Here is a 10,454-nt window from a genome sequence, read left to right on the forward strand (position 1 = left end):
AATTTGAATCTTTATGAATCTTTGAAAAAAGCGCGCGCAATAAATGGCGGGTAAGTTTTCCCCCAAATTCGATTCCTCTTCTCCTTTTAAAACCTCTCTTTCGCTTCCCCTCCAAACCCATCTAACCCTAGATCTCAATCTTCAGCAATGGCTGGTGCTTCCTCGCGGTCGTCGAATCCCCCGAGACAGAGGAAGAGGGTTGAAGCCGAGACGACGAGCTCCCTCAAGCGAGCCAAGGATGGCAGCGCCTTCACTCGATGGTACTCTTTTCTCTCCTTCTCCAAATATTCCTTTGTTCTTCTTGGTTTTCTACTGATCTCTGGTGATTTGGGTTTTGATTTCAGTGAGGGATGCAACAAAGATGTCCCTGTGGTGTTGATTGACATGCATAGCTGCAGTCTTGATTCCAAAATCAGGATGAATCTTGGTATCAATCCTTTCCCCTGCCTTTGATTTTGCTTGAACTCTTTGATAACTCCCTTGTTTTTGATTCTATGTCTTTGATTAGAGGCGCAAGTTGTGGAGAAGGCCACTGAGGTCGTGAAGAAGCCCGCAGAGAAGAAGAGAGCTGCTTCATCTGAGATCAAAGAGAGGAAGACCAAGAAGGAAAAGAAATCTAAGAACCCTAACTTGCCCAAACGCCCACCTACAGCCTTCTTTCTCTTCATGTGATCATCTATGGCCCTTGTTATGCCTCTCATAATTAGTATACCTTATCTTGGATTTATCCTCCATGACTTCATTGTGGTTTTGTTTTGATCATAGGGATGACTTCAGAAAGGAATATAAAGCTGCAAATCCAGATTCCAAGAGTGTTGCTGTGGTATGTACTTGTTGTGGTTCATCTTAAATTTGGAAGTTTGGTTTGATTTAATCTTTCCTTTTATTCTTTCTGTTGGGATGTTATTGGGTGGTTAGGTGGCCAAGGAGGGTGGTGAGAGATGGAAGTCCATGACTGATGAGGTGATTTTCATATTAGTTTCTTTATGGTGGTTGTGTTCTTGTTTGTTAACAAGTTCAAGTTGATCTTTTGATTGCAGGAGAAGAAGGTTTATGTGGATAAAGCAGCAGAACTCAAGGCAGAATATGGGAAAGCTCTGGAAGAGGCAAATGCTGAAGCTAATGAACATGTAAATACTATTTACTTTAATTGGCCTCTTGTTCTAATGTTTGTTGATAGTGGTTTGCTGATATTCTAATATTGTTGCAGGAGAAGGATGCATCTGAAAAGGAGGAAGAGTGATAGTCTTGCAATCTGTTCTGCAAATTTACAGGAAATGGTTTGAATGTCTATCTTTTGTATAAAAATTTTCAATGGATTCTCTATGGGATGATCTTAGATGGCCAAAGTTGAAATCTTTTGCTTAGGTTTATGGTTGATAAATTGAAATTGCATTCATAGATGTGGGTGTGCTTTTCCTTCAACTTCTCACTGCTTTTGAACATTTTCTTCAATATTAAATGGAAGATTATTTGCAACGTGTTTACATGTGTATCTAGTGAGAACCCGGCCAATTGTTTTGATATATCTCATGAATCACTTGATTGAGCTGTGATGAAAGTTATTTATTCATTTCCACAAGTTGATTGGTTGCTGAACCTGAACAGGCCATCTTGAGACATGCTGTGGAAGTTCTTTGCATTTATTGATTAGATACTATTTGTTTGATTATTGCACATGCAGTTGCACTAAATCTACAAGTTCATTTTGTAGTATTCTGTGCTTTTAACTGCTTAATGTTCTTTTCTAAGTTGTTTGATTCACATTCAGGAACTTTTCTACTTCTATGACCTACATTGTTAATAGTACCCCTGTGACTTTAGGTCAAATGTATCAGATGTTTTATATGAATAATAGAGGTTTCTGGTGTGGTCACCATTTCCTTTGTGATTCACAATGATTCTTCAATTAAGAAGGCCTGATCAATATTTCTGATTTTTGAAATATTTAAGGAAACATGGTGTTATTGAAGTTCTTAGCCCTTCTAAGTTTGATGCCTGTGAACATTGCTTACTAAAACCTTAAACAGGAGTTTACATTCAGTAACTTTTTTTCTTTTTTTCTTTTTTTCTTTTTATGTCCTACATTGTTCTTTGTTGCAATGACTTGAAATCAAAGGAAGATAGCTTATATGAATCATTGAAGCTTCTTCCTCCATTATCACTCTCTTTTTAGATTGAATTAAAGATGAAGCACTTGTTGTAGTGATCTCATCTAAATTGTTTGCATGAGGAACAGAGAAGAGCACCAGAGATTTTATTTTCCTTACTTTTATGTAAATAATGCCTCAATAATTGAAAACTCGTGAACTTGTCACCTCCAGTCCAAACTCTTATTTCCATATCTCCTTGGTGACATCTCCACTAACTGCAATTTTATAAATTTCCACTATATTTTGTTTCCATTCTCCTTTTAATGACATGGTTTCTATCTGAATTGCTTGAATAATTCTAATAGGATTAAAAATGGACGGCTATTATATATTCATGAATTAAATGTTGTCTTTTTTTTTCTTTTTTTTTTGGTTTAAGTACTTGTTCAGAGTCCACAGCAAAGCTTGCAACCACCAATGCATGATCTTTTGCCTTTTTCAGCATACTCAACCACTCATTAGGCTAAAAGATGGCATTATTAGGAAGCATGGTTCTTTTTGTCCAATAAATAAAAGAAACATGTCTTTCTAACTTCACCCACTAGTAGCCATCAACTTGTGCTCTCTTGTTTGGCTCTCAATGTCATGTTTCTATACTGCTTCAATTTGTATACTCTTTAAGCTGTCATTGTTTTGTGATGCTTAAAAGCATCTATTTTATTCACACATTTTAATGGTGTATGTACTTTATGTATGGTTTGTTTTTAAATGGTATTATAATACAATGAGTTGAACTAGATTGAGCCAAAAACTAGTCTAATCCATAGTTTTGATGTGGAAATTCAGAGGTCTGTTATCCCTTTTGATATTAATGGTCATGAGTGTTCCTACTTAGTGTGAAGAAATATGATTTTTGGAGTGTTGGTTGGCTAGTGTAAATAGACATGAATAAATTAAATTAAACTTCAGATGCATGGCATTGTTTCTACTTGCTATTTAGTCATGAATTAGTGTTGGAGTAGTGTTGGAGGTTGTATGTTTTTATTTATTAAGCATATTAATATTTTTTTATCATTTTCTTGCATATATAATTTCCCTAAATGTTAACACCCTATTAGGGTTCAGATTAGTATATACTTTAGGAAACTATTTCTCTTTGGTATAACATGATTACAATTTGAATGTTCTGATGTTCAAAATCAAAGCATTTTGTCAAGCACCTTTTTATGGACAGAATATGAAATCATATCTACATCTAAAAGATGGCATAAGATATTTTTATGTATATATGTATCTTCTAATACTATATTATACTCATAAAAACCCCCCATGCTAAAGTGCTTGCCTTTCCAACTCCACCTTCTCCAACTTCTAAATTATTATCAGCCATCCTGTTCTATTGGTGAATAAACTAGTGACAAGTATTAATTTTTAGGTGAAGTTCTAGATTTGTAAATATTTTGAGAATTGAGTATGATTTTATCTGAGATGACTGATTCTTTCTGATGTGCCACATCTTATTTCATTTTAAAATAGTTTTTAAAAAAATTCCAAAAATTATAATTAAGTAAGGTTATTTATTTTTCTGCTATCTCTCCTCCTTTTTCATATAAAAATAGATGGATTAGTTATTTTATTGTGACAAATGCTACTTAAGTGCTTGAATTGGTGAAACATCAAATATGGGCCAAATTAATTGGTTTATGCTTATCTAATAAAAAAAATGGTTGTGTGGCATGCATGATGCAACAATGGATCAAACTAGTTAAACTTTTTTTAAAAAAATTTATTTTTCATTAGAAGACGAAATAAATTATCATTCTCTTTTTTTAGGGATTTTTTTTTAATCAATGAACTTGTGTTTTTATTTTTTCAGTGATAAATAAAGGGCAAATATCAAGCTTTTAAATCCTAATAGTACTCAGTTTTATATTTTATTTTTGAATCTTTGATAATGTTGAGAAGTGCATCAACCTTTTGCAGTCCCATTTATCCAACCCATTTGACCTCTCCTTGCATTATTATACAAGCAAGGAAATAGCAAGAATAATATGATTAAAATTTAACCTTTAGAAAAATAAAATTGTGGTTTCCAAATACAGATGAGTATACTCATATTATACTGAGCCCAAGCTCATAAGAGATTTTTAAAAAGGCATATAATTTCTCCCTTGATCTATTTTGGCATGAAAATAAGTTTGTAAAAAAAAAAAAAGAAATAAAAGAAGAAAAAAGTGAGGAGAATATATTCAAGAGCAAAACATTTTTTATTTTTTATTTTCTATATATATGTGTATATTAGTATATACATATGTACATGGCAATGCAACATTAATATAACTCCATAAATTCATAAGAATATACAAATACTTTAATTTCCTAACTCTTTGAGGTACCAGATTTGTCTTCTCTCTTCATTTTATTTTAACACCCATGGTTTACACAAATATCATTATTTTTTTAAAGTACTCTTTTAACATATTCACATGCAAAGTAAAAAATTAAAAAAAAAACCAAATAAATAAATAACCCCCAATACCAAACTCCCCACCATCCCCATAACATTCTTCTCCTAAACAAATAAACAAATAAATAAATAATTGCCCACCTTCATTATACTCCAAAAAACAACCCTAACACTCACACACATGTATATATATATATATATAAACCCCTCTCAAAACAGATGAGTATACTCAAATTAAACATTCTGTCCTCTCTCTACTGATCCATAGCTCAAGAGATTTTTAAAAAGCTTTAAAAAGAAAAATGGTAGATATTCTCTGCTTTGATCTATTTTGGCATGAAAATAATTTTGCAAAAAAATAAAAGAAAAAAAAGTGAGGAGAATATATTCAAGAGCAAAACATTTTTTTTCTTATATATATATATATATATGTGTGTGTGTGTGTGTGTGCGCTTATGCCAACATTAATATAGCTCCATGAATTCGTAAGAAAATACACATATTTAACTTCACAACTTTTTGAGGTACCAGATTTGTTTTTTCTCCATTTTATTTTAAGACCCGTGGTTTACACAAGTATTATTATTATCATTATTATTATTATTTATATTTTTTTCAATTACTTTTGTTAAGATATTCACATGCAAAATAAAGAAAAAAATAAAAATAAATAAATAAATAACCCCCCATACCAAACTCCCCACCATCCCCATCACATTCCTCTCCCAAACAAACATAAATAAATAAATAATTCACCACCATCTTTATACTCCAAAAGACAACCCTAACACACACACACACACACACACACACGCACACATGTTTATATATATATATATATATATATATATATATATATATATATATAAACCCCTCTCAAAACCCCAAACATGTTCATCATCCCACACCCATCACCAATGCAACAGAAAACTCTCCATCTCCTTCTCCATGTCCTCATCCTCATCATCCTCCTCCTCTCCTTCCCCTTCATTTACATGCAAGACATGCAAGACATGCAATTCCATGACGTAACCCTCCATCAACTCACCACCCCATCTCCACCTTCTTCTTCTTCACCATCTCCATCTCCATCTCCTCACTCCCTCCCTCTCATTCCTCGCCACCACCTCCATCCCACCACCACCACCAACCATTCTCATTCCCAATATTCCCTCAACTCTCTCCTCCTCCGCGACCAACTCCGCGTCTCCTCGCTAACTCATCTCCTCTCCCCCTACTCCTCCTACCACCTTTCCGACTTCTCCTCCTCCATAACCTCCGGCCTCGACCTCGGCTCCGGCGAATACTTCATCCGCATCGGTGTCGGTTCCCCTCCTCGTCCTCAATACCTCATCCTTGACTCCGGCAGCGACGTTCTCTGGCTTCAATGTCTTCCATGCTCTCAATGCTACTCCCAATCCGACCCCATTTACAACCCTTCTTTCTCTTCCTCCTTCTCCTCCATCCCATGCTCTTCCTCTCTTTGCTCTCTCCTCACTCCCAATTCCGGCTGCACCCATTCCGGCCACTGCCTCTACCAACTCTCCTACTCCGACGGCTCCTTCACCAAAGGCACTCTCGCCTTTGAAACCCTCACCTTCGGATCCACCACCATCACCAACGTTGCCATCGGCTGCGGCCACCGCAACTCCGGCCTTTTCACTGGTGCTTCCGGCCTTCTCGGACTTGGCTCCGGTCCTATTTCTTTCATCTCCCAACTCGCCGGCCAACTCGGCGGCGCCTTCAGCTACTGTCTTCTCAGCCGCGGCGCTGACTCCTCCTCCACCGGCTCTCTCATCTTCGGCCGTTCCTCCGCCGTCCCCGTCGGCGCCGTCTGGGTCCCTCTCCTCCGCAATCCCCGCTTTCCCAGCTTTTACTACATTGCCCTCGCTGGCCTCGCCGTCGGCGGCCAACCTTTGCCTTTGACGGGAGACCTCTTCCGTCTCACCGAAGACGGTGATAACGGCGTCGTCATCGACACTGGTACCGCCGTCACGCGGTTTCCGGCGCCGGCGTACGGTGTTCTCAGGGACGCGTTCGTGGCGAGCACTGCGGGGTTGCCACGTGCCGAAGGGGTGTCTATATTTGACACGTGTTATAATTTGTTTGGGTTTGAGAGTGTTAGGGTTCCGACGGTAGCGTTGTTGTTCGCCGGAGGGACGACGTTGACGCTTCCGGCGAGGAATTTCTTGATTCCGGTGGATGATAGTGGGAGGTTTTGTTTTGCATTTGCTGCGTCATCGAATGGGTTGTCGATCATTGGGAATATACAACAAGAAGGGATTCAAATCTCTTTTGATACTTCCAATGGCTTTGTTGGCTTTGGTCCTAATACTTGCTAAACTCTAAAACTTATTATTATTATTATTATTATTATTATTATTATTATTATTTGGTGGGATTGTAGTAGCTGGTTTTGTGTTATTTTATTAGGGAAGAGAGATTATATATATATATATATATATATATATGTAATAAGTGTATGTGATTTGTAGTTGAAATTAAATTGTTACTTAGCAATGGGAATGGTCGAAGTTATAAATGACTGAATTGTTTGAGCAAGCAATTTGGAGCAAATGTAAAAAAAATATTTGTTAAAAAAAATATCTAGATTTTTACTTGAAAACTATTAGCCACCACCTCATGGTATCCGAGACAACAAGAATCCATGATTTGTATATTGCATGGCTCCTAATAAAGTTTATTTCACAGTGATAGAAATTAAGAGGAGTGATTCAAAAGCTCTAATCCCTTTACTTCATAACTTGGCCCAATTATTTCAACATGAAAATGAAGCTTCAAATATATTGACTAAGATAAAAATTATCTATATTTTTTTTTAAAAAAAATATAGATATTGATGGTTATTTTTAAAAAATTAGGTATACTGGTTGTTTACCTATATATTGATTTTGAAAAAAAAATCATTTTAATAAAAAAAAATTAAAATTATTAAAATTGAATGGAACCCCAAGAAAAAGTTTTTTTATTTTTTTTTAAAAAAAAAACAAAATAGTTTAGGCACTATTTATGATAATGAATATGTAGATTTTAATGATTCTAATACTGAAAAGTGTTCTTCCACAGTTCCACCTATTTATTTTTACCTTCACTTTCTCTCATATTATTGTTTATTTTTTTTTCATATTAGCTTAAGGTGAGATTGCATTTATATATTCAAATCAAGAAAAAAATATATGAAACTATTATCTTTAGTAGCATGTATGGGAAACCATAAAATGACAAAAGGATTAAAAAAGAAATGGCCAACAAAGATAGAAATACAAAGTGAACTGACAAAGTATGAGAGAGACAATGATCTGATACATCACTGGCTCATCCTCTTTGTTGTTAGAAATGATGAGAAAGATGACCATAATAAGGACATGTCTGTGTGAGTGTGCTGTGGCCTTGGCTTTGATGCCCTTGACCACAAGAGTGTCCCAATTCAAGCAATGACTTTTGGAAAAGCTTTTCTCTTTTTTGTAAACCCTCCCAAGTCACAATCCTGATAAAACAGGCCTCAAATCTAGTCCTTGATAAAACAGGCCTCAAATCTAGTCCTTGAAATGAGACTTTTGGGAGGTGTCTTTGTTGGGGCAGTGCCCCCAGGAGATAGTGGACACTTCTTAGTGTATGTATGCATTTATGGATGTCCCACTAGTTAAAAGAGAGAGAGAGAGAAGAGAGTAGAGGAAGAGGAATCCCAAAAAGCAAAGCAAACTAGCAAAGGAAAGAGTAAAAGAGAGAATTGGGCAGTTGTCTTTGAGTCAGGATCATAATTCACAACTGGGGGACATGGCTGAATAAATGAAAGACAACATCTCAAGGAGGAGTTCTTTTCTGAAGCACTTTGAGGGGGCATCATGTGGATTAAATTTGAAATTTTAGCACTGATTTCTAACTCATCATGAATAATATTTCCCTTTTTTTTCCCTCCAAGTTTTCAATAATGCACTTTTAAATAGGGAAAATTTCAAAAATAAACCTTGTGGTTGTCGGGTTTTGTAAAGATAGGGACAAAAACGAAAAATTTTCATTTACTACTCATGTGGTTTTTTCTATGCGTCAAAAAATAAGAAAAAAATCAGAACGGTCAGTTAAGTCTTTGCTTTATGTGGCAAGGGCAAAGTTGTCCTTTAACATAAACAAAAATTATAAGTTAGTCCAAGTTGGCTAATCACTTTTGAGTTGCTAATTAATGTTTTAATTAAACACACCTTCATTGTTGAAAGAAATTTACCTCGATTGGCACCCAATGTTCAAGACGAGAAGAAGTTCTTCTTCTTAAAAAGTAAAGCTAGGGTTTTTTTTTTTATTCGATCGGACGTGACATCACTAAAGGTTTTGCAGTATCCATGCTCTTTTACATTGTTATTGCTACTTCTCTCAAGTTGTATATAATCTTTTATGTTGTTTATACACTATCAAATAGGTGATTATATGATTAAATGATCTTTGAGTGGTTTTGTTAATGGTTGTTATGATCCTAATGTGGAGCTGCTATTTTTATAAAACTGATTACAGGTAAATGTATGATTAAATGATCAAATGATCATGCCTTGTTGATGGTTTTTCAAAATTACTTACACAAGTGATTAAGAGATTTTTAAAATTGGAAATCATTAATTGCAAGCCATAATCAAACAAACTTATTAGGACAACAACATTTTCAACAATAATTACATACTTTGCATAAAAATCTTCAAAATTTGTTGTAAACACTTGCCACCTTGTTCCACCTACATGCTCTGATAACTCTCCACCTTAGTTCCCCTCTTCATACTATGTTATGTTTCCCTCTTGCTATTGAATCTTAACTTTGAAAAAAAAAATAAAAATATCTGAGACTAGGTTTCAACACCTTTGCTTGTGGAAGAGAAATGAAGGGTAAACAAGGGCAAATGAGAAAGCGCCTTGGAGTTGTAACGCTTGAATGATCCAAAAAAACCCAAGCAATCTAGGATGGCAATCATGGAGGATGGCTATTGGGTTTTGTCTGAAGGTGATTAGCCAACTCAGACTAACTTATGATTTTTTTTATGTTAAATGACAACTTTGCCCTTACCACATAAGCAAGTGCTAACGACTGTTATGATTTTTCTTATTTTTGCCACGCAGAGAAACCATAGGGTAGTAAATGAAATTTTTTTCGTTTTTGTCCCTATTTTGCAAAACCCGACAACCACAAGGTTTATTTTTGAAATTTTCCCTTTTAAATATATTGAACAATTTTAAGCATATAAAAAGTGTGTTTAACTCAACATGTAATAAGAGGTTTTTATATTTTAAAGGAAATTTTGCTAAACTATCCTGTGATTTGTAGTCTAAACCGTTTGTAAAAAAATTTCAAAAAAATAAACTTCGCTAATTTAAAACTGAATTTACTTTTTTATCCTTATTTATATTATTAAAACATCTACTAATTAAGAATTATTCAAATCTATCTTCAATAATAACTTGAATAATTTTTAAATACTATACAAATAGACCTTAATAGTTTTTATTAATTCATATTTTTATAATATAAATAAAAGTCAAAAAATAAATATTTTTAAGCCACGTCAATAAGAATTAACAAAGTTAAGCGTTTTGGTACTTTTTTACAAACGATTTAAACTGTAGAGTATTAAAGTGTTACAACTTAAACCATAAGTTCCGAATTGATAAAGATGCAAATCACATGGTAGTTTAGGCGAAAATTTCTCTTATAATTTATTAACCTCACAGCTGATTAAAAGGAAAATGGTGTTTTATAAATGAATAAATTTGTATAAAGATTTAAATAGAGATATCCATAAATAGTTTACCAATAACTTATAAATTTGGATAGTTTACCTTATTTGGAGAAGGAATAAGTTATTTAACCGACATTCACATGACTTTATTTAAGT

General features: G+C 34.5%; 2 protein-coding genes across 2 annotated transcripts; both read left to right on the forward strand.

Moving 5' to 3' along the window:
- Positions 1 to 103: 103 nt before the first annotated feature.
- On the forward strand, positions 104 to 1,487 carry LOC120272424 (high mobility group B protein 7). Its single transcript, XM_039279249.1, has 7 exons — positions 104 to 260; positions 345 to 427; positions 509 to 668; positions 766 to 823; positions 919 to 963; positions 1,041 to 1,130; positions 1,211 to 1,487. Exons 1-7 carry the CDS (start codon positions 148 to 150, stop codon positions 1,241 to 1,243), a joined length of 582 nt encoding a protein of 193 aa, XP_039135183.1. The 5' UTR covers positions 104 to 147; the 3' UTR covers positions 1,244 to 1,487.
- A 3,980-nt stretch (positions 1,488 to 5,467) lies between these two features.
- On the forward strand, positions 5,468 to 6,920 carry LOC120272435 (protein ASPARTIC PROTEASE IN GUARD CELL 2). Its single transcript, XM_039279259.1, has one exon. The coding sequence runs from the start codon at positions 5,478 to 5,480 to the stop codon at positions 6,900 to 6,902; it is 1,425 nt and encodes a 474-aa protein (XP_039135193.1). The 5' UTR covers positions 5,468 to 5,477; the 3' UTR covers positions 6,903 to 6,920.
- Positions 6,921 to 10,454: the final 3,534 nt, after the last annotated feature.

The sequence above is a fragment of the Dioscorea cayenensis genome, chromosome 11 (assembly GCF_009730915.1).
Source record: "Dioscorea cayenensis subsp. rotundata cultivar TDr96_F1 chromosome 11, TDr96_F1_v2_PseudoChromosome.rev07_lg8_w22 25.fasta, whole genome shotgun sequence".
Lineage (NCBI taxonomy): Eukaryota > Viridiplantae > Streptophyta > Magnoliopsida > Dioscoreales > Dioscoreaceae > Dioscorea > Dioscorea cayenensis.

What these genes read in the sequence shown, in the direction of transcription:
- LOC120272424 (XM_039279249.1), top strand. Translation starts at nt 148, where the DNA reads ATGGCTGGTGCTTCCTCGCGGTCGTCGAATCCCCCGAGACAGAGGAAG. An exon ending in ACAGCCTTCTTTCTCTTCAT is followed by an intron (nt 669 to 765) that starts GTGATCATCTAT and finishes TTTTGATCATAG; the next exon opens with GGATGACTTCAGAAAGGAAT. An exon ending in GGAAGTCCATGACTGATGAG is followed by an intron (nt 964 to 1,040) that starts GTGATTTTCATA and finishes TTTTGATTGCAG; the next exon opens with GAGAAGAAGGTTTATGTGGA.
- LOC120272435 (XM_039279259.1), top strand. Translation starts at nt 5,478, where the DNA reads ATGCAACAGAAAACTCTCCATCTCCTTCTCCATGTCCTCATCCTCATC.